General features: G+C 37.0%; 1 protein-coding gene across 3 annotated transcripts in view; it reads left to right on the top strand.

The window, feature by feature from the left end:
- Positions 1-5,129: 5,129 nt before the first annotated feature.
- The window catches only part of VRK2 (VRK serine/threonine kinase 2), a 117,642-nt gene continuing 98,064 nt past the window's right edge, over positions 5,130-24,707 (top strand). Inside the window, exons 1-2 of one of the 3 annotated variants that reach the window (XM_025868794.2) lie at positions 5,130-5,297; positions 7,071-7,211. In XM_025868794.2, coding sequence (XP_025724579.1) covers positions 7,076-7,211 — 136 coding nt within the window. In that variant the 5' untranslated portion in view covers positions 5,130-5,297; positions 7,071-7,075. Of the gene's footprint in view, positions 5,343-7,070; positions 7,212-24,707 lie in introns of all 3 variants that reach the window. The other 2 variants (XM_025868795.2, XM_025868796.2) reach the window with 2 other exon arrangements.

The following is a 24,707-nucleotide window of genomic DNA, read 5'->3' as shown; positions in this document are numbered from 1 at the left end:
CAGGCCTTGCAATGGTCTTACATGGAAAGAATGCAAAGGACATAGATATTTGGTCTGATTGTATATCTGATAGCTTTGAGATTCCATTTATCTGAATACTATTATTTTCAAAATATCTATGTCAGTAACTGCTTAGCTCTCCAGGGATTGTGCGTTTATGAGTGCAAATGGCCTCCTGATTTTTATAAAACAAAAACTAGCTCTTCTTTGGCAGGCAAAATATTTCCAGTGAAGTGATCTCTTTTTCTCGCATTAAATTACAAAGATTGGATTTTTCTAAATGTTTTGTCTATGCAACATCTTTAACACTTTAATTGATTTGAAATGATCTTGGCCTTGTAAAGTATGCTCACTGAATGGCTAGGTTTTTCCTTTTTCTTTGAACCAGTACAAGCATTTCATAGGACCTGGTTCTTTGAAAAGCAGAACCCAAACCATACCTACAATGTTGGCACACCGCCAAGAAAGTCCTTTTGTGTATGTGTGTGTGTGTGTGTGTGTGTGTGTGTGTGTGTGTTTGTGGTGAATCAATCATAGTCTGTAAGATCTATCAAAATAGCCTTGTTTGAAAACCTTGTTTTCCCTGTTTTTTCTTCTTCAGATGACTCATACTTCAGTGCTTCATGTCTAGATTCTCTTTTCTTTCTTGTTTCTTATCATGTTCATTCAGAAGACGCTCTTTCACTAGTTCCAAAATTTGTATTTCTATATTCTGTCAGTTTTCATCTTGAAACATACACACAGCAATATGCTCTGAATCATAAAATTCTGCATTAAAACCCAACACTTAAGAAAACCCCACATAGTCTCAGTACAGGTTTACCTGCACTTCTGTTCCCATTTTTATTTATGACACATTTATTAACATTTTAAATTCATTGTCACTTGAAACTTTATTTCATCTGTTAGGAAGATTTTGGCTGCAAGAAACATAAAAATCAATGCTAAGAAGCTTAAGCAATAAGGAGACTTAACACTTCACGGAGGAATCTGAAAAGTATGGTGGCTTCAATGTCAGTTGAATGAGTGATTCAATGAAGGTTTCAACAACTGAGATTCTTCCTGTCTTTCTCCTCAACCATTCTTTTCTTTTAAGTCAGTTTCAGTGCGGCATAATTTACATATAATAAAATTTATAAATCTTAAGTGTACAATTAGATGAGTTTTTACAAAAGTATACTCATGGAGTCACTACTACAATCAAGAGATTAAACATTTCTCCATTCCCAAAAGTTCTGCTAGCCCCTTTGCCATCCATCCACCCCTTCAAACCAGTCCCTGGGAATTCTGATGGAATTATACGATATGTACTATTTTGTGTCTTCTTTCCTTTCTATAACACCATGCTTTGGGGATCCATTCAGGTTGTTGCTTGTTATCAGTAGTTTGTTCCTTTTTATTGCTGAGTGATATTCCACTGTGTAGGAGATATATTATATACCACAATCTGTTTATCCATTTACTACTTGATGGGAATTTGAGCTCGTTTCAGTTTTTGGCTATTACCTAAGAAGCTGCTATAAATATCTAAGTACAAGACTTGATGTAGATATAGGTTTACATTTCTCTTGGGTAAGTACCGGGAACATCAATGCTGGGTCATATGCTAATTATATATTTAATATCATAAGAAACTGACAAATTGTTTTCTGACGTGGCTGTAGCCCTTTGGATCCCCACCAGCGAAGAAAGAGGGCTCCTGTTCCTCCATATACCTATCAAAACTTGGTATCTTAACAGGGCTTTTTGAAGAGCAAACATTTTTAATTGTGATGTAGTTAACTTAGCAACTTCTTCTTTTAGGCTTTCAGCTTTTTTGGGTACATTCTAATTACAAAAAGTCAAAGATCACAAAGATTTATAAAATGGGTTTCTCCCAGGTTTTCTTCCAAAAGTTTTATAGTTTTGGCTCTTGCATTTAGATTTAGGTCTATGATCAATTTCAAGTCAAGTTTTAAATGAGGTGTGAGTTAAGGGTTGATTTTTTTTTCTTTTATTCTTCCTTTCTTTTTTTTGGATATGTGAATAAGTATTCTAACCTCATTTGTTGAACATTCTGCCATTTCTGGTGTATTAGATTTATAATTTGTACCCTCATGGTCACAAGATGACTGCAGAAATTTTGGGCATCACATCCAGAACTTTTCTTTGCTTCTATCTATACTTCATACATACACACATACTGGCCAAACCAATCACTGGGAGGGGAATGATTCCGTCATGATTCATTTATTCATTTAATAAGAAAATGGTGTGTTTTCTCTATTTGCATCATAGGGACTGGGAATACAGTATGATTTAAACAGTCAAGAATGTTGCCTGTTCCCATGAAACATACAATTTGCTGAGGAAGACTATTTGTTTTCCAAATAAATAAGTTACCTGTATAATATGTTGTTGTACAATACTAAGTGCTGGGAGGAAAAAAAGAAAGGGGGCTATGAAGTATTGTGGGTAGGTTGGAATATGAGATAGGATGATTAATAAAAGGTCTCCCTGAGTTTACTTTTGAATAAAGACCTGAAGAAAGTGATAGAGTAGTCCATACAGATTGAAGAATGGTCCGGGCAAAAGGAAAATCGCAAAAGCCCTGAGAAGAGCAAGGAGGCCACAGTGGTTGGAGGGAGTAGTAGGAAATGGGGGAGGTACAGAAAATGTAGACCATTGCAGATAAATCATTCTCAACCAGGGACAAACATTTATAAAATATGGTACTGGTTGATTTTGGCCATCATAACTCAGTGGGGAGAGACTACTAGGGAGGCCAGGGACGCTGCTAAATATCCTACAATGCTAAATATCCTATCTACAGGAGATAGACCACCTCTGGACCCTCCTCCCCCTCTCAATAAAGAATCATCTGGCCTAAATGTCAATATTGTCAAGGTTGAAAAACACTGTTTTAAGTCATAGTAAGGACTGGCTTTTATTGAATAACTGAGAATGACACTAAAATGTTTTCAACAGAGAAATGATCTAATTTAAGCTCCTAAAAGATCATTTAGCTGTTTGTGAATAGACTGAAGGTGTCGAAGGGTAGAAAATAGGACAACATTTAGGAGGGTACTACAATTACCTAGGAAAGCCATGATGGTTATTGGACCAGGATGGTGGCAGTCAGTAGGGATGGTGAGGACTGATGAATTCTAGATATATTTTGAAGGTTGAGCTAACAGATTTTGCTAACTACCATAGACTAAATGTTTGTGTGCCGCCAACATTCCTATGTTGAAACCTAATCCCCACTGTGATGGTGTGACCTTTCCAGTCTTAATAACTGTGAGAAATAAATTTCTGTTGTTTATGAGCCACACAGTCTATGGTATTTTGTTATAATGGCCTGAACAGACAAAGACACACATATACTCCATATAATCGGTATAAAGACAAGAGCCATGTGTGACCCCTCAGGAGTGATCTGTTGTGGTTGTTGCTGGAGCTGCATCTTCCCAAAGAAATTTACTTTGGGAAGTGGGTAGAAACCTGAACAAATTTGGAATGGGAGAAAGAATGTCCATATGGATGTTTGGCTAGGCAACCAATAGCATCTGTTACATATACATATCTTACAAAAATAAGAATGGACATTGTTGGATTAGTGTATCACTACCTTAAATGATGCGATTATTCTACATATAGACTACTGAACTTCTTCAAAAAGGCTTTTATTTATTTAAAGATTTTATTTATTTATTTGAGAGAGAGAGAATGAGTGAGCAAGCAAGAGGGAGAGAGAACACACGAGCCAGGGGAGGGGCAGAGGGAGAAGCAGGCTCCTGGCTGAGCAGCGATCCCCATGCAGGGTTCAATCCCTGGAGTCCGCGATCATGACCCGAGCAGAAGGCAGACGCTTAACGGACTGAGCCACCCAGGCGCCCCTAAAAAGGCTTTTATATCCACAGCACCAAGTGCTTCAGAAATGTTTTCTCATGCCATCTTTCATTTGATGACAGATGTAGGAAGTCCTAAAAACGCATTCCATCAAAGTCATTAAAGGACTTTGATTTTACTTTCAGTTTGCATCCCAAGTAATTACTGACTTCCGACATAGGATGTTGATATATTTAATAATTGCTTCTGGAACATTTGTTTTGTCTACTCCAAAATATTAGAAGCTCACTATGAGTCTTTATTATGTGTTAAAAAACCACTTAATAAATTTCTCTCACGTATCATCATAATCTTATAACTAATAACCTGCTAAAGACCAAACTCTACTCGGGCTTCCCAGAACTCTTTTTCAACTAGGGATGGCTATTGACTTCCATGGTCTCTCTACATTGTACAATTTCAGTGAAAATCCTGTTAAGTTAATTTAGCCCAAATCCCCCGACTACCCACAACCCTCCATATCTAACGGAGTTCCTCATCCTTCAGCATCCCCTAGGTGAGTCCTGATCACCCTGGCCTGTCTTCAGCAAGATTCCTGTTAACTCAGTTTAGCCAGACTACTCGTATCTCTGACATTTCCTCTTAATAATTTTCCATCCGCTGACCCCCACCCCTTGGCTATAAATTCCCACTTTGCTGTTTTGGGCATTGAATGCAGCTCTTTCTCCTATTGCAATAGTTTGGAATAACGTTTTCTTTACCATTTTAACAAGTGTCGTTATAAATTTTTCTTTAACATACCTTATAACCTAAATAACTACGGGTATTTCCAGTTCACAGACAAAAAGTCCCAGGAGGGCCTGGCTAGTGTGACTAGTTACGGGTAAGTGCTCAGTAAAGACTCGCCCACTGATCTGGAAACTTTGGGTACTGAGAGAATACGGGAGACCTAAAATTCCTCCTACACAAATGCACCAAAGGGATCTGATGGCTCATGCTCCAGGCTCTGGCGGGCCAGGGTGTGCGGCAATCATACAGCTCCCTTTCCCGATGCAGACCCGCCGCTCGCCCTTCCCCTGGGCGTCTCCGGAGCGCGAGCGGGGCGCCGGCTCGAAAGCACCCGCCGCGGCCCGTCCGAGGCTTCGCGAGCCCCTAGGCCTGCGTCTCCGCCCGGAGCCAGGCGACGCCGAGCTCGCCCCGCGCAACCGGCGCGGGTGCGAGGACGTCAGCGTGGGCCCTTCCGAGGGCCGGCTCGGGCCGGGCCCGCCTCCCCGCGGGATTGGAGGCCCGCGGCCCCGCCCGGCCCCAGGAGCAGGCGGGAGGTGCCTCGCGCGGCCTGGCGGCGGGGGAAATCCGGGGCCGGGCTAGCTCTTTCTCTTTCCCGGTCCTGGGCGTCGGGTGGAGCGGCACTTCTGCGCCCCGCTCTCCGCCTGCCCCGCCGCGCCGCGGGAGAGGCTGCCGTCGGGGTGAGCGCCGGAGCCTCCCGGCCCGGGCGGGTCCCTGCTTCCGCGGTTGGTCACGCACTTTTTCCTAACTCGGAGCGAGAACCGGCGCCCCCTTCAACTCGCTTTAGCCCAGAGCACCGGCCGGAGGGTTTAGGCGTGGGCGGGGGGGCGGGTTCCGCTTTTCGCCCGGGCAGGGAGAGCTTGAGGCGGGAAGGTAGTCTACAGACGCCGGCGGGCTTCGCGGCGGTTCGGCCCGGGGCCTCCGAGAGTCGGGGGCAGGCGGGTGGCGGGCCGCACGGTACCCCCGGCCCCTGCCACGGCCCGCCCAACCCCGGTCCCGGCACGTGTTCGGGCCTCTGGACGCCGGTTTGTCCCCGGCAACTCGTGTTGAGCGCTTTTCATAGTAGCCCTGGAAGGAACCCCAAAGCGGAGGGACACCCGTGTCGGGGACTGGCCTGAAGAGGAGGCCGCCGCTTGCTCCTGGGAACCCCGCCCAGGATGTGCAGTTTCAGCTTTCAAGTTCTGATGCCACAGACTTTCCTCCGAAACTGTGTTTATTCTTTGCTTACTCAGGATTTATGCCCTGCTGAAAAGTTGTTCTTTGACGACTTTAGGTTTTAAGTCCGCAAATATGTATTGGACACCAGTATATATCTAAAGTATTGGTCAAGGGGAGCCCCCACAAAACTACCTGAAGCATAGTTCACCGTATAAATTCCCTGTTTCCCTTCTGGTTGTGTTAGGAGGACAGGTGAATATCATTAAAGGTTTCTGCTGTGTTCCTTTGCTCTGAGATGCTGATGCTAAGTAAAAGATAGCAGGGCATTGGATAAAAGTAAGTGAAGGAGGGAAGCCTTATTAAAAGGAACAGAAACTTTCTCGTTCAGAAAATGGGAATACAACGAAAACTAACTTTCATTTCAAAGCACTCACCAAGTTAAAAATTTTTTTTTCTTTGTAAATACTTAGAGGATTGAAATTACCTTCACATGTAAATTAGTTTCAGGAAGATATGCTGGTGTGTGTGTGTGTGTGTGTGTGTGTGTGTTTGTGTTTCCCTATGCACTTTTCTCTTCCAACTAAAAATCTTTCATTGTGAAATTCACAAACCTGTGTACACATGTAATTGATTAATCTCTAAGGCAGGGCACTTTTCACTTTGATGAGGGTGGGGAAGACACAGGGTCTAAAGAAACAGAGTAGTGTGCTACCCCAGAAACTGCCCTGTGGCCTTGTGCTCTGAGAAGTTAGATATCCATGAAAATTCCGGGCTTACCTAACAAGTATTTCCTGAGTACCTGCTCTGTGTCGGTGATGTGACTTGCTGTGCTTGGTGATATTTGTTGCCATTGTCCGTGTTTTCCTAATCCAAAGCTGTATTCTCTCTTAGTGACCAAAGACCTCATCTTTGATACTTAACATTCTCAATGAAAGGAGTATTTGCATATATATGAAGTTTATTTTCTCTTTGTCATTGGGAATTGTAAACTCATTTCTTAGGGGATATTCTGCACTGTTAGTAGGTATTATAGACTCCCCTAAATGAATTTTGGACATGTTAAGTGAAGTTCAAAAGGTTTGTTTTTTTAGTATCAGTCCTTCTTAGATTTCAATGTATGTGAAATTCCGATTTGAATATAGTGTGTGGGCTTTCCCAAGTCCAACTGACCTCATAATCCTCATTTGTAGGAACCTGGGAAAGTGCTCTGTAGAAGACATTTTGAGAAATGTATTTTAACTGGACTTTTTGCTGTTTTTATTTGTAATGACTTATGTCAACCTTTCTGCCAACAGAAGTGATGCCACCAAGAAGAAATGAGAAATACAGACTTCCTGTTCCACTTCCAGAAGGCAAGGTTCTGGATGATACGGAAGGAAAACAATGGATGCTGGGCAAAATGATTGGCTCTGGAGGATTTGGACTGATATATTTAGGTAGAGTATAAGTTACCAAATATTCTTGTATATGTGTTGGGAACTGTGATCACTTAGTATTTTTGAAAATTAAAACTTTGAATTACAATAGAATTCATAAATGTACTTTAAGTAAATGAGGATCATTAATGTTTACCAGAATGTCTGGTTTAAGACACGACTGACCCCACTCCTTGCTGTCCATGTTTTTCTGAATGACTCCTAGAAGACCTTCTAGAGCCTGGTTATAAAGTCCACCAGATAAATGTTGATGTTTTTTTCGGAGAGTGTGTTTTCCTGGAAACATTGCTTTTTATAGCTCAGAAACCACAACTATTTATATCCAAACACCCTGTGAATCTTAATCATTAATATTTAAATAATACAGGGTTCTGGTCATTTCTTAACTAGGCTTCACTAGAGAATTGTCTTAATACCTCAAGGCATCTGTTGTGTGGAATGAATTAACTTCTCTCCTGTGCATCTAGATGGTACTAGTTATTTGCCATCCTTGATAAATAAGAAAATAGACACTCAAAATTATTTTTTGTTTTCTTTGGTACAGATAAGGAGCTCTAGTTGAATATATTTTTACACTACATTTAAAAAATTTTAAATTACACTGAATTTAAAAGGATCGTTCAGGACTACCTTAAATCTGTAGTTTAATGATCAGAACTATCCATTACATGACTGGATTTAATGAATAAAATAAGATAAATATTAGTAATTTAAAAAAATTACCCTCAAGGATAAATTCTCCTAAATGGATTGACTCATTACATCTGTTCTTATAGGAGTTTAAAAAGCTGGTAAAAGACTTCCGCTGGGAGAATCTTGGATTCCTCATTAAACATTTCAGACAGTAGGGAAGGAAAGACTTTGCCTCTACTCTCTCGAGAGCTGGGTTTATGAAATAAACTGAAAACAGAAGAGCTACACCAGTTTACTAATTTTTAATGTTATGTGCATGGGGAGATCACAGAGGAAAAAAAAGTGAATACCCCCAAAGAGCAGTGAGATTTGAGAGCTTATATACTGTCTTACTAGGGGAAAAGGAGAGGGGATAGAGGTCACTTAAAGGACAGTGAATGATCTTTAGGAAAGATGAATGGTCCCTTCAGAGAATAGATGGGGGATATGATAGTTTGTGACAACGTTTGTCTGGGATTGGTATCAACTTCTAATCTCTTGTAGTAAGAGTAGTTTTTTTCTGGTTGATGAAACTTCCCTGGAGGGAATTTATAACAATTGAGTCTTTTTTGGAAGATCTGTCTTTATGCAAATAAAGGGAGTTCAGAGAAAGCCTCTCCTTGCACTTGCTCCTTTTCAGGTACCCTCAGCCCAAAATAATCCTTAGGCCGAAGAGGCATAGTTTAGAGGGGCGTATTTCACTGCCCTTCACAAACGTGTTTCATGGATCACAATGAATAAAGCTCCTTTTCTGATAGAATTGTCATTTTGAACAAATGAATGAAATTCAGTAAAAAGATAACTCTTTATCAGTCATCTCAGTGTCTAATCAAGTTGGGAAAATAAGACCAACACACACAAAAATGTATGGGTTAGAGAACAGTGTCCTTATCGAAAGAGTTTGAACTTGCTTGAAAAATGCTATGATTCTGAGTACTAGGTTGTGAGTGCCATAAGCAGCACTGTTCAGGAGAAGGGTAATTCAAGTCACTTACGTAATTTAAAATTTTCTAAGAGCCACATTAAAAAAAGTAAAAAGAAACAGGTGAAATTTATTTCACTGATATATATTATTTCATCCAATATATCTAAAATATTTTTCCAACATGTTATCAATATTTTTTTAAAAAGAAATTATTTCTAGTTACAGTCTTTAAAATCCAGGATATATTCAGTCACGTTTCAAGAGCTCAGTGGCTACATATAGCTAGTGGCTACCATACTAGACGGTACAGATAAAGACCAGAGGAGTATACTTAGAGTCCACAGAGAGTAGAATTCCCCATAAAATACGTGTTGACTGAGACTTTGAATTAGTGAATTTTCTTGTCTAGCAAAGAGCTAAGATCTCTTGTATACCATCCTGACTCAAAGTCAGAGGTAGGGAGTTGAATAAATTTCTGTTGTTGCTGAGCTAGAGCCTTGGATCTCATGGCTTATCAGTTATACTTTTAGATTTCTAGTACTTCAATTATTTGAGTAATTTCAAAGAAATACAGGAAAGCATGGATTGTAATGAACTTAATTCCTTTTCTTTTTTTAAAATATAAATATATAAAATGTTAATATGTATTTAAATTTAAATGTACTTTAAAAATTAAATATAGGTATATATATGTGTGTATATATATATACACACACACATACACATACATTCACTACTTGTGTGGTTCCTGTTGTGAAAAAGAAATTTGCTCAGGCATGTGCTCTATTTATCCCTATTTAAATACAAAAAAAGTCTTTGTTTCTTTCAGTCTGAGTATATGTCACATATTTTTTACTTATTTTTTCTCATCAAAATAATATTTGTTTTACAATAATTTTTTTAAAGATTTATTTATTTATTTTAGAGAGGAGAGAGTGAGCATGAGCAGGAGGGGAAGAGGGAGAGGGAGAGAGAATCTCAAGCGGACTCCATGCTGAGCATGGAGCCTGATGCCGGGCTAGATCTCACGACTCTGGGATGACAACCTGAGCCAAAGCCAAGAGTCCTATGCTTAACTGACTGTGCCACCCAGGCACCCTTGTTTTACAATTTTTAAGGTTCCATATGTTATACTGTACCCCTACTATCTGAATGTTAGAACCTGGATCCTGGGAATACTAGCAAGTGCATGCCACTGGGGAAAGATTTTGAAGAAATGTTGAGCTATTTTGAGGTAGAGGCTCCATACTTCAGAATATATAATAAAGCTGTGTGTTCCAGATGTTGTCAGTGTTCTGTCCAGAGTGGCACTTGTAAATCACAGGATCAGCTCTTTAATGAGATGCCATCAGCAATCACTTCATTCAACTTAGTTTTTACTAATTATTTTCAAAGTCATCTAAGCAAATTCATATGAAATTGTATCATATTTTTCACTTTACCATGTTTCTCATCATTTCCTGTGTATAAGTGAAGAAATTCAGGTTTTCCTTGACAACACCTTTGTGTTCAGCTACCTTCTTTCCAGGTGTTCTTCTTTCCAGATACACTGTTTCGGCAGACACTTCCTCAGCATTTGTTGCCTGAGGCTGGGAAGAAGCCGGCTGCCATGTCTAACTCATTATGCATGTCCAGCTGTCCTCTAGCTTTGAGATCAGTAGCCAAGGCCTTTGAGGAATCATCAGCTGAGAGTCAAGGGGAAGGGACAGAGAATTTTGGTATTTGCTCTTGACTTGGACAAATAATGTGCCTATAGCATTAATAGAAATAGTTATAAGAGGGAAAAGAAAGGTCTGAATACAAGAACAAAGCCAAGGTTATTTCTTTATATATGAAAAGAAGGGGGGGCGAGAGGAAGCTGGTTCAGGGAATGGGAAAATTGCTGTATCAAATAAGTGAAATGGGAAAATTTTAGTATCAAATAAGTGAAAAAGTTTCTGAACTTCCAGGGAAGGAGAGAGAACTGAGTCTGAATTCCCCTTTACCACTAGGTGCAACACAGACGCAGACAAATGAAGGGAAGATTGCATAAATGAGGGCATGGCTTTTGGTGTTAGGCAAATCTGGATTGAATTCTGACCTAAGACACTTAGAAACTGAATGACTTCCACCTAGTCACAAGACTGTTTCTATTCTGTATCACTGAGATAGCAATAATTGTGAGGATTAAATAATGTTTTTAAAGAACTTGGAGCTTAGTAAACACTTAAATGTCATTATTTATTTATTTAGAAACACCTGTCCTCATTGATTAGCTGAATCCCAGGTTCAGTGTCTGGTGCCACAGGTGATTAGGATGGTGACAAAGACATCCATTGAGGGATTTTCCATTTATCCTGCCATGGATTGTGATAGATTTGGCTACCGATGTCGTAAACTAAGAACATAGAGAATGCCATTGGAAGACTATGACATTTTACTTACTGACCTAAATATTTTTACCCCTAAAATTTATAATAGCAGCCATGATGACATAGTAAAAAATTCTCATTTAAGTTGAATCTCATGTACTTCAGACATGGAAGATACTGGGTTTCAGAAATTAGTCAAAAAAAAGAAATCCAGAAAAAGTTGTATGTATAAACTTAAGCTAAATTCCTTTGAAGGCTTATATGAGTAAAAACAGAGATTATTTATCTGCAGAAGTTTTAGTTTTTTGAAGTCAGGCATAGCAATGACCAGTTAGCATCTTTGGAATATCAAGCACAGAGTAGATGTTCAAGTTATTTGCTTGAGAGATTGAGACTGAGGTTGGGGTATTCAACCTGCACAAGCCAATCTTCTTTATTCCCTTCCATAATTACAGATGTCAACCCTTAATTCCAGCCTGTAATCTTACAGAGGTACCTTAGTGGCAAGAAAAGCTGAGCCAGTTATTACAATATCATCTGATAGAATCTATATATGCTTTAATGCCATAAATCAATAGCATTATTTTTTATAAAGAGTAACACATTATTATAACTAAAATTAACCTCTGGTGAAGCCTTAAGATCGAATCACTTATCCATGGATAAATGTGTAGACTTTATCTAGGTGATGGTCATACATTTTTGGGGTCATGTCTTCAGATGAGCTCTATTTTGCTTTAGAAATACAGAAGAAAACTTTTTTTTAAGGGGAGTGAGGAACCAGGGTAGCCTAAGTAGGATTTTTAGAAATTATCAAAGTTTAGCTCCCTTATTGATAAGGAAACAGACTTCTGTTTTTGGAGAAATAGAAAAGATTACTTCCTCATGTGTAGTTTTTACTTATTTTACTTTTTTGTTCACAGTAATGGATTCATTGTGAAGGTATGTAGAATAATGTTCAGAAGAGCCCAATGATAATGCACCAGAGTGGAGTTACTGGAACACTTAGTGCTTTATTATATGTCTCTATATTGTGTTATTTTGGCAATGTCTTATAGAGAAGGCTTTGGGAAAAGCAGTTAGTCTTATCTGACACAGTGCAACATTATGGTGCCACTAGGATTGTAACTAGAAAATTTTGCAAACCATACTGTGGGGGTGAAAAGAAGAAGGAAATAAACACCAAAAAGGGAGAACTTTTATATTAGAAACTATAGTATATATGATAAAGTAGTTATCAGATGAAGGTGTGGAGAGAGATACTCAAGAGGAAGGAATCACTGGGATCTTGTGAATTTAATGCACCTGTTAGACCTTTACACAAGAAATGAAAGTCTGTAGGAGATGTATTTTAATTTTGTATTTGCTGTCCATAGGCTATTAATTTTGAATTTTTAGAGAAAAAGGAATGTTCATATGCCTATCAGTCAAGAAATCTAAATATTTACGGAAGTTTGGGTTCTTTGTATGAAAAGGGAGAGTTCTTCTAAGGCTTAGCTTTTGCTTGTCTTTTTCATTTTAAGTGTCTGATCTTTTTAACATATATTATGGTTCTTCATTTTTAGCAGTTTTACTGTCAAACTCTTTTGCCTTCAGGGAAGATTTACAAACTGCTGCATTCTTCATTGATTTCTATATTATATTTCTTCTACTGCACCTGTTACTATCCTGTAACTGTTTATAGTGGTCAAGGTTTAAAAATTTGAAACCTATTGCTATAGGGAAATTTCTTCTTCATGAAATGAGCTCACCTCTGTTGACACACAATAAAAGAACTCAGTTTTTGAGAGCTTCTGCTTCCTTATGAAATATGGATAGACTTTGCTTCTGAAGTGTTTTGGTTTTTTTTTTTCCTTTTGATATGGAAGAGGAATAAATAGTAGGTATGGTCTTTTAAGACACAGGAATATCCGTGTTTATAAAACAAAGGAGAGGAAAATTAAACTCTGAAGCTCTAAATGTGAGAATTCACTAGAAAATAGTTATTTAGATGATGAAAATTTGCCCACCATTCACACTTAATGATATAGAAGTGTTTATGGATTGTATACTGCTTAGGTACTTGGTTTTGCAATTAGTGCTTCTTCAGAATGTTTGTCCCTTTTAACTCCAACACATGGACTGAACACACCATACAATATTCTACATGAAAGAGTGTCTTAGGAGAAAAGACAGAAAACCCAGCAATTATTTCAAGACAATTGTTGAAGGTTTCCACTGTTTCTTTTAAAAGGATGGACTTCAGTTAGTTAGACTTTTCTTTAATGGCTCCAATCAAGTAATCCTTGAAAATGCTTCCATAGAAAGACATCCATTGAAGGCCAGAAACATCTACAGATGCAATGTGATCCCAAGCAATGAAGCATGTGGCCCTTCATTGGCATTATATGATAACAGGAGGATCTTCTGGCAGAAGAGCTGACTTTTGCTGCGTTCTGCATGCTGCCCCTCCAAACCCATCTTTGATTGGCACCTATGCCCTATTGAAACTGGCATCACACCTTCTGAATGGGCACAGTGCCAGGCTAGCAGATGGGTATGGGCAAAAGCATGCCAGAAACCCAGTATGTGCATCAAGTTTAAGTATTAGGGGCCCAAACTCTCATCCAGGGATATAAAAACTGCAGTCTGTTGAGAGCTTTTTGTGCTTAAGGTTAAAGGACATGCCATTTCTACTCCAGCTTAGAGGTTGATTAATTTTGAAAGTCAAACGGGAGCTCCCGTGGCTGTGTCAGGCAGTTCTATCTTTGGTGAATGAGAATTACTACTTCATGTAGGGAAGAGAAAGTATTGTAATGAAGTTTCCAATGAGAGTGTCTCTCCTGCAAGTGCCTCCAGCACTTAAGCAGCATGCATTCAGTGGAGATGAATATTTCTATTCTCCAGCAGAGCCAGGTGCAATCAAAGCCAGATCTTCAACCTGCTGCAGTAAAGAACCCTAAATTTAGAAAGGGCAGGCAAAGTTTGGAAGAACTCCTTGGTGGCAGCTCTCACCATGAGTTGATGAAGCTTCATGAAAGTGTATAAAGGAGCTGAAGGAAAAAGTCCAAATGAAAAACCTTCAGAATACTTGAGCCTGAAACCAAAAGATCTTTAGCACACCAAAGGAAAAAGTTTGGTGCTTTATCCTCAATGCAGAAATTCTTCTGAATTTTATATCAATAAAAACTTAGTTTACCAAAATGTTAGAATCAACTTAATGCATGAGTAACAAAGTTTTCTATTCTAACATTTATTTCATTGCATGTCTATCATGTATATAAACTTCACTTCTTGAATAATGGATTTTGCATAAAATTGAGTTCTAAATATCATATTCCTTATGATCGTCTCACACCAACTACAGAACTGGGCAAAAAGAAATGGGGGGGCCATCATTCCTTGTGATCGCTTTAATCCCATCCCCTAAATGCCCTTAAATTTACAGAAATGCCTGTCAGGCCAGCTGTGGCCAAGAGAAGCTTTTCCTAATCGCCTTATAGCCATTGCCTTTTCTTTTCCACTGTGTAAACTTTATCTATGGAACAGATTCCATGAGACCGTTGTGAATACTTCAACGTATTCAAAACATATAACTGCCACAAATTAAACTACTAAAACTAAAGCTGGTGCATTGTCACTGCCAAGTAAAGCTGGCACGTCCCTCTGTCAGACTGCGGGAGAGTATGCCATATAGTCCTCAGAAAACACAATTCATCCAGAAGCACTCTTGTCACTTGCTCTGATATTAAAACAGAGAAAGTGACATTAATTAAAGAAGTGACACGAGCCAACAAAGGCAATGAAATTCTAAGCTTTGGCTCATGTGCAGACCTTATTCCAACTTACTCTGCTTAGGTATCGTGGCCATTTCTGGGGTAGTGCGGCTACTTTTCCCCTTCCTCCTCTCATCTCCCCATTCAGAAACATCATTTGCAAGCAACTAAAATTTTATATCCAAGGTTGGACTAGCCAATCGGTGCACTGGTAGTTCTTGCAGGGTTTCCCAGAATCGGAGTGTGATGGCACGTGCTGCATTTACTGCACTTGGTAACTGCGCGAGAAGAACAACAACTAGAGGCAGAGGAGAGCTGGTCTAACAAAAAGGCAAGCCACAGCTAAACGGAGTGGAGTACCTAGATTTGATAGACTGGGAGCTAGGGGAGTCTGGTGCTTGGATGGGTTGTGAAAACAAATGGTGGCTGGTGGCCCTTATGGAAATTCTAACACGCAGACGAGGCAAGCAGGGGGCTACCCCCAACTTTCCTCTCTTTGTTTCCCTGGCATGTTCTTTCACAGTGCCTATCTCATGGTTTCATAGGATTACTGTTTGCATACTCTTGTATTCACCACTACCCCCCAACACTAGATTATAAACTCCTTGCAGGCCTTCTCTCCAAGTGCCAAAGCGAGGCCTTGCATTCAATAGTTTTTCAAAAATGATGGATTGAATTAACTCTAGAACTAGTCTGTTATGGGAAAAAAAAATTTGGCCCACCAACTAGGTTATCGGAGATGACATTTTGTGCTGTATATACTATAAGATGCAGTATGTGTGTAAGGCCCTGTACTTTTAGAGTTAGAGACATTATTTTGTATGTTTTGGGGGGAGAGAAGTATCTGTTCATTTTCTTTTCAAGTATATTTTTAAAATATAAGAGACCATGTACTTAATCCGTAGATTATAGGATTTATTGGGAAAAGTCTACTTTGCTAATGCGTAGTGTCAGGAGTTAAAAAATGGGCTTTGTATTGAAGACAGTTTTGTATCTAGAACAAAACTGTACTGAGTAGCACTTAATTGAATTCATCCAGAAGCACCTAATAGCAGACCTAACAGCAAGTATAAACTTTTGGGGAGGAAATGGATGGATGTTGTTTGTTGTTAAGTGGATTGATTTGTAGGCATGTAACATGCATAAGAAATCTGCTTTGCAAAGAATGTAAACACAACTTTAACAGAAAAAAAATTATTGGAATTTCTCTTAATTCAAGCGAACGAAAGGTTTGATGAAGAGTTGTGTACATAGTTGGAAGCTTCTATGTTATGGTTCCTGGGCAGAGGTATTTTGTATTTGAGATCAGGAATTTTCTGTCTGTGTAATTAGTCATGAGGTTTCATGTACGTTTTTCATATGAGGCAGACAATGGCTTCAAAGAGACAGCAGTTCTGCAAAGGAGCAAGAAAAGAAGGCCAAAGTTGACACACACAGAGGCAAAACAGTGGAAGAAAAATCAACACGTTTTGCAAAATCAATCATCGAAAATGTGTCAGTGTTCAGGAGACTGTCTTTAATTTGCAATCCAAGTGAAAAAGAGTATTTAAATAGGAGAGGCAGTATTATTGAGCCCAGCATGCCTGCTACCACTTGTTTGACTAGCTCAGAATAGAACACTGAGAGGCAAGGGCTCAAAGTTAAATGAACATTTATACATTTTAAAATCAAATGAAAGATTCAGAGTATATTCATGAATTAAATTTTTTTTTCAGAACCCTAAATTTAATCAGCTGGAATTACTTTTAAAGTGTCATTCTCTTTAACTTTTGGGAATGATGAATTCGCCTTCTAATAGGAATGCTGTATTTTATCATGGAGATGAAACAAACTGTCTTTTGTTAATTATTCCCCAGAGACACTGGCCATTTTTCTCATCTATGCTCAATGTGGAGCAAAAGCAGCTTTCCCCAAATTTATTTTAAGCAAGAGCAATTGGAAGCTACAACATGTATGAAAGAGGCTCGTGGAGAGCATAGCTACCATTGTAGGTGTTCTGAGTGCCACCTAATGACGTTCTTCGAGGTAATGTTACCAAAGCCTCACTCAGGAGCCCATGAACGGAGAACATAGAAAAGTAGAGAAGAATGAAAGAGCAAATCTGCAGTAAAGAATAGCAGATGAGTCATAATGTGTCTATGGCATCCAATAACTGCCACGGGTAGTTCTTGAAATCTTTTTTAGGAAATCATTATCAACATCAACTACTACTGAAATCTCTCACATAGTGCGTGCCAAGCTCTGTGTTAAATGCTTTACATGCATTATTTCATTTAATTCTCCCAGTAAACTAATAAGGAAGATACGGAGGCTTAGGGGGAGGTTAAGTAATTTACTTGCATGCCACAGTTTTAGTAATTGTCTCCATCTACATTTGAACTCAGGTCTCTTTGCTCTACTAATTGATGTCCTTTGTCAAAGAACACTTTGAATTTATTGCTGGCCAGAGAAAATAGTTGCAAATGACATGCTTTTGACATGCTCATTTCTAAAATAACTGTGAAATATCTAATTGATAGTATTGGCAGCTAATTTAAGAAATCTGTTAGTGATGATGCTGATAATGGTGTCATTTTCATTCAGATTGACAGCTCTGAGGTGTAGAGCATCAGTGATATGTTTTTAATATTAAGTTCACAAAATCTGTGGAAGAACATCTGATATTTATAGTAAATCTAATGCTAAGAGCTGGAAAAATACATTAAAAATGTACCATACTTAGGTCAAACAATATTTTTGTGAAAAAAAGTGAGAATAGTCAACCAATAGTGCATACGAATTAATAAGAAAGATTTGGTGGATTTTTTGCTTTTTGAAAAATGAGTAATTTTATGCATTTGTTTTGAGTCTAATAAGCAGCAGGAAGATCAAAAGAAGCCTCTTTAAATCCCTATGATACAATTTTAAATAAGCACCATGTAAAAATAGATACTTTAACAAATATTGGATTATTCGTGACCATGTCTTCTTTTCATTGGATAGTAAAGGTATGCTATCGAGAAAACTAGGTCTTTTAAGAGTAAAACAAAACAAAACATTTAGATATGTGGAATCTTGATAAAGAATATGCTTTCGTATAGAATTTGTCCGGATACCAAAATACTTAATTTGTAATAGAAGTATAGTTTTTAGAAAATTATTTAATTCCTTCAAGATACTATTGTATAATAGTGATTTACTACAAATCTATAAATGATTTTATTGAAAAATTGTAGCGTTTCATACAGTCATATCTTTAGCTGTTTTTAGTGGAAAAGAGATATTTAAAAAGTATTGCAGTGCTAGTTTTTATGCTAGAATCCCTTTTTCTTTGGAGTATAGACATAGCAAGAGAAAGAATGAATAAAATATCATATTACATTAGAATATTTGTTTTTGAGCACTTACAGTGCTAATGGGGTTATTAATTTCCATTTCTTGAAAATGTGAAGAAAAGCTATTCATTACACCTGATCTTGTTTCTATTAAAAGATCACGTTCCAGTTCTAATATAGATCTCCAGTGTCAAATGTATTAACAGTTGAGAATGAGTATTAGTTATGTAAACCTTCCATCTTACAATGTGTTAGGAAGATGGTAAAGGAAAGGTAGTAAGACCCATTAAAAAAATCCCCACATGAGACATTTCAAGAAAAAATGAGAAGAAAGCAAAAGAAAGTTGTATATCTAATGAGCATACATTGCCATGTGATGAAAAGGGGAAGAAAAAAATTATGTAGGCTCGAGCTATAATATCAGAATTTCTACTCCAGCAGAAAGCTTTTGAACAAGTATAACTTCAGAAATTTAGTGTAACATAAATTGAATGCATTATGGAATACTGGTAAAAATAGAGGTTTTTATTGGGAGAAGGATATTTAAGTTCTTTCTGACCCTGTGAGATCCTGAAAGGCTGTGAGAGATACTGAAACATGGATAGAGGCTTTACGGAAAATTAGTTGTACTATTAATGAACAAGCAAAGCAAATCTGCGTCAGAGAAATATGACCTAAAGAGATCATCAAGAAGAAAAATAATAGCACTATTATCTGTCTATGTAATGTATCTTTGGATGATAAGAATATCACATGAAAAGGTGAAGACCTGCAAAATAGAGACCATAATTAAAGAGAGAAAGATTTCCCTTATTTGAAACCTAATTTCAGCATGAATATTAGAAAGTGTTTCAAAAAGTGAGGGTGGGACTAAAGTCTTTACATAGTAGTTTTTTAAATGAAATACAAATTTTACAATATGATTTAGGAAAGGAGGACAAGAACCATGTTAACCCTTAATTCATAGGCTGAAAATACAAAGACTTCATGATAGCTAAGAGAAATACGGCTATCATTCCAGTATATTACCTGACCAAGTCTTAAGAGATAGGAGGGAGCATTTGAGGTCTTAGGAAATCTGAAATTATTTTGTAGTAGGTTAGCATGAAAATAAAGTACACTTGAAAGTATATAATTGGAAGAGACTTACGAGGTAAATGAATTAAAACGTTAGAAGATTTGATGATACAAAGTACAACCAGTTTAGTGAAAATCGTTATGAACATAGAATTTTATAATGCAGTCCATATTTCTAAAGTAGCTTAATAAACCGTGGTTAGTAATTATGGAGTTAAAAGTTAAACAAAAAATGTTAAATTGCATTTCAATCCTTCAAGCAAGCTCAAAATGTATCTAGTTAGTAATAATGAAAATATCTAAATCAGAGTGTATCAGTGTTGGGTGTTTGAGAAATAGGTAAATGGATTGAAAAATAGTCTACCATAAAATGAAGTAAATATGAGGTATGTACCACTACCAGTAAGCAACTGGCAAAGAACCACAAGGAAGAGTAACAATATAAATTTACAGAGCATTACAATTGCCAGTTACTGTATTAGATAAAAACAGTCTAAAATCCTTTACAGAGTATCATTGCCAAAAATCCCTTATCAATTGTCAAAGAGAAGTACTTTATTTTTTAAAAATTTTTATTTATTTATTTGAGAGAGAGTGCATGAGCAAGCGGGCACGGGGAGGGGTAGAGGAGGAGGGAGAGGGAGAGAATCTCCAACAGACTCCGTGCTGAGCGTAGAGCCTGACATGCGCCTGTATTTCACGACCCTGAGACCATGACCTGAGCTGAAATCAAGAGTCAGAAGCTTAACTGACTGAGCCACCCAGGCACCCCCACCCCAAAAGAGAAGTACTTTAAAGAATAAAATATACCTTAAAAGATCAAAGTTTTTCATGCACATGTAAATAAAGAGTAAAATAAGCAGGGTTTTCTTGTTGTTGTTGTTGTTGTTATTGTTCTACATTCGATAGTAAAATCACTAAAAAGAGCTAAATGAGGACATTATAGAATGGCAGAAATTTAATAAAGCCAAGTGAAAATATAATGATAGAATTTAATATGAGCAGAATGCTACTGTTTATGCTTAAAGCAAAAGAGAGCAAAAATCTAGCAGACATTTAGTAAGAAATTATTACAAATGTAGTTATGACTGATGTTGTTACAAACTCAGAAGGTAACAAATCAGTTACCTGTAGGTCTTCACAGTTTGTAATGGAGCCTGGTCTGCAGGTGAGATGGGTAGAGTCTCTGGTTCCTCCACCCATGTTTCAACCTGAGCATTTCTGCTTTGGTCTGTGCATTAAGCTTTTGAAGAACATTCTGTCACTAAAAGAGTTTGAAGAGGGCGTCTGGGTGGCTCAGTTGGTTAAGCGACTGCCTTCGGCTCAGGTCGTGATCCTGGAGTCCCGGGATCGAGTACCACATCGGGCTCCCTGCTCAGCAGGGTGTCTGCTTCTCCCTCCGACCCTCTTCCCTCTCGTGCTATCTATCTCTCATTCTCTCTCAAATAAATAAATAAAAATCTTTAAAAAAAAAAGTTTGAAGATAACTGTGCTATAATATTTAATAAGCTACAAAGTTGAATATGCAATTAATAAATAATTTATATTTGGAGGGGATTTAATAACCATATAGAGAATAAGCTTTTTTTTTTTATAACAACTATGCAAGAACTCACTTTAAAAATTAAGGGTGTGGTGATATAGTAAATATTTTTAAAAATGTAATTTTTATATGTCATAGTCTTGGGATTCACTGCTGGAAATAAATACTAGGATCAACTTGCTTGTTCTGTTTTGGAATTCTCACTGGCATTCTGTCCAGTTTCTATATATCCAAATTGTTTATTGAAGTCCCACCTTCCACTTGAATCCTACTGTTGTTATCCTTTTTGTATTTTTTGCCAGCATTGTACACTGTGTATTTCTTTTCAAAATCATTTTTTGCCTCTTTGTCATTAAGCATATTCTACTTCATATTATGATTATGTATTGTATCTTTTTGTTAATATTATTCTAAAATTGATATAGAGAAAAATTTTAAAAAATTTCATCTGTATACAGCTCTATGGATTTTACCGTAACGCAACAGTTAGGGTACAAAATAGGTTCATCATCCCTAAAATCTTCCTTTAGTCACACTCTTTCCTTAGCTCTAACCAGTAGCAACCAATGATCTTTTCTCTGTCACTAAAATTTTGTCTCTTTAAGAATGTATAGAATTCCTACCAATGGGATCATGCAATATGTAACCTTTTGAGACTGGATTTTTTTTACTTAGCGTAGTGCCTTTGAAATTCATCTAAGTTGTGTATTCCTGTAGTTCATTTATTTTTATTGCCAGGTAGTATTGTACTGTAAGGATGTACCACAGTTTGTTTATTCTGCCACTGAAGGACATTGGGGTAATGTGATTCCTTCAACTTTGTTCTTTTTCAAAATTATTTTATCTCTTCTAGTTCCTGCCTCTCTGTATACATTTTTAAATCAGTTTACCTGTATTTATTAAAAAAAACAAAAACACAGAACTTTGCTGAAATTTTGGTTGGCATTGACTTAAATTGAAATATAAATTTGGAGGGAATTGACATTTTTACTATGTGGAATGTTCCAGTACAGTATGTTTCTCCATTTCTTTAGGTCTTTTATTTCTTTCATCAGCATTTTATAGTTTTTAGCATAATAGGACCTGTACATGTAGTTAGGTATATATGAAAATTTTGTTTTTCTTTCTAAATTTTTAGTGCTGTTGAAAGTGGCATTGTTTTTATAATTTTGGTTTCCAGTTGTACATTATTAATATATAGAAATACAATTGAGAGTAATCTGATATTTATAGCAAATCTAATGCTAAGAGCTGGAAAAATACATTAAAAATGTATTGTTGAATTAAAATTCAACAGTAAGAAAATGTATTGTTGAATTAAAATAAAGTGGTCCCTATTTGCAGAAGACACAATTATCCATATAGAAAATCCCAATCTGAAAAAAATATCCTAGGATAAATAAGTTTACCAAAGTCATGGGAGATTATCTGTGGAATGGTGATAATGGATATCCTTGACTTGTTCCCAATTTTGGGGAGGAAGCTTTCGGCCTCTCATCATTTAGTATCATGTTAACTTTAGGTTTTTTTGTAGATAGTCTTTATAAAGTTGAGGAAGCTCTCCCCTAGCATACTGAAAGTTTTTTTTTTTATCATGAATGGGTATTACATTTTGTCAAATGTTTCTGCATCAATTATGATTGTGTGGTTTTTCTTATTCAGACTTCATATGGTGGATAACAATAGTTTCCTTTTTTTTTTTTTTTTTCTTTTTTTGCATCAGCGTCATGAGGGCCATTGGTCTGTAGTTTTTCCTACTGATTTTGTCTGGTTTTGATATCAGGGTAATGCTGGGTTCATAAAATGAATTGTGAATTATTCCCTCCTTTTCTGCTTTCTGGAAGTGAATATGTGGAATTGGTATTATTCCTTTTTTAAATGTTTTGGAGAACTATGCAGTGAAGTCATTGGGCTTACAGATACTTTTTTCCAGAAGTTTTTTTTTTTTTAACTTGATTTTAATTTGATTAGTAGTTTTAGGACTAATTTGGTTGTTTTTATTTTAGGTAACTTTTGGTAGTTTGTGGTTTTTAGAGAATTGCTCCACTGAATCGAAATTGTCAAATTTATAGTTGTAGAGTTGTTCATAATTATACATTTAATGTATAATTAAAACAGGTTCTATAGTGATATTCCCTCTTTCATTCCTGATGTAGATTATTTCTATCTTTTCTCTTTTTTTTGTCAGTCATGATATGGGTATATCAATTTTACTGAGCATTTCAAAGAAACAGCCCTTGGGTTCATTGATTGACTCCATTGTTTTTCTGTTTCAATTACATTGATTTTTGTTTTTTCTTTATTATTACCTTCCACTTGATTTGGGTGTAGTTAGCTCTTTTCCTAGTTTTGTTAGGTAGAAACTTATTTGAACCTGTCTTCTTTCATAGCGTAAGTATTTCATGCTACAGTTTCTAAGCCCTTCTTTGGTGGCATCCTAACATTCTGATATGTTGTAGTTGTATTATATATTACCACTGTATTCATTGAAAATCCTCCAGACCATATTATAATTTTTACTTCAACTATGAAATATATTTTAACTGAAGAGAATCAACATTTCCCCAGATATTTACCATTTTTTTATCTTCTTTTATTCTCAGTAGTGTGCATTTCCTTGTACAATTTTCTTTTTTTCTGAATATCTTTCTCTAGCAATTCTTATATAGCAGGTCTGCTGACTATGGGTTCTTTCAGTTTTTCTTCACTTGAGAATGTCTTTATTTTGCCTTAATGCCTGAAGAAGTTTTTGGTGGATATTGGATTGACAGCTTTTTTTACCCCCAATACTTCAAACATGTTTCTTCTGGTCTTCATGGTTTCCTCTGGTCTTTCCTCTGGTGTTCATGGTTTCTGATGAAAAATCCAGCCATTTGAGTCATGTTCCTCTCGTTAATGTACTGTTTTACTCTGGCTCCTTTCAAGATTTTTCTTTGTTTTTAGCTTTCAGCCATTTGATTAGATGTATCTGGGCATTGATTTCTTTACATTTATCCTGTTGGGGATTCACTGCACTGTCGGTTTTTATATATATAAAACTTGGGATGTGTCAGCCATTATTTCATCAAATATTTCTTCAGCACCACACTCTTCTTTATGTCTGGAACTCCAGCACCATGAGTGTTAAAATGTTTTGTTGTTGCCTACAGGTTCTTGATGCTCTATGTTAATTTTTCAGTATTCTATCTTGCTGCTTTTCAGGTTGGACAATTTTTTTTTAGTCCATCATGAAATTCAGTGTTTCTTTCACATGTCATCTCCATAATCCTATTGAGCCCATTCATGAATTTCTTTTTTTCTTTTAATTTTTGGTCATTGTGTTTTTCAATTCCAAAATGCCATTTGATTTTCCTTTGTATCTTCTATGTTTTTACTGCACTGGTATGTTTCCATTTATGCCAAATGTGTTTGCCTTTACTTGCTGGAGCATTTTTGTAATAGCTGCTTTAAGGTCTTTGTCAGATAGTTCCAATATCTGTGTATAATTTTGGCATTGTTGGCTTGAATTGGTGTGGTACATTTGTTAACTGAAGTCCATTAATATTCATTTGTACAGTTTTTTGGGTTTTGACAAATGCATAGTATCATGTATCTACCATTATAGTATCATAAAGAATAGTTTCACTGCCCTGAATTTCCCCTGTGTTCCATCTATTTATCCCTCTTCCCCCTGCCCCTAAACCCCTGGAAACCACTGGTTTTCTTACTGTTTATAGTTTTCCCCTTCCCAGAATGGTATATAGTTGGAATCATACATTATGTAGCCATTTCAAACTGGCTTCTTCACTAAGCAATATGCATCTAAGTTACCTCTGTATCTTTTCATGGCTTAGTAGCATGTTTCTTTTTATTGCTGAAT

This window comes from Callorhinus ursinus, unplaced genomic scaffold (genome assembly GCF_003265705.2).
Source record: "Callorhinus ursinus isolate GAN/ISIS: 27379988/994484 unplaced genomic scaffold, GSC_fseal_2.0 scaffold10, whole genome shotgun sequence".
In the NCBI taxonomy this organism is placed as follows: domain Eukaryota; kingdom Metazoa; phylum Chordata; class Mammalia; order Carnivora; family Otariidae; genus Callorhinus; species Callorhinus ursinus.
This window is presented reverse-complemented; position numbering and strand designations above follow the sequence as displayed.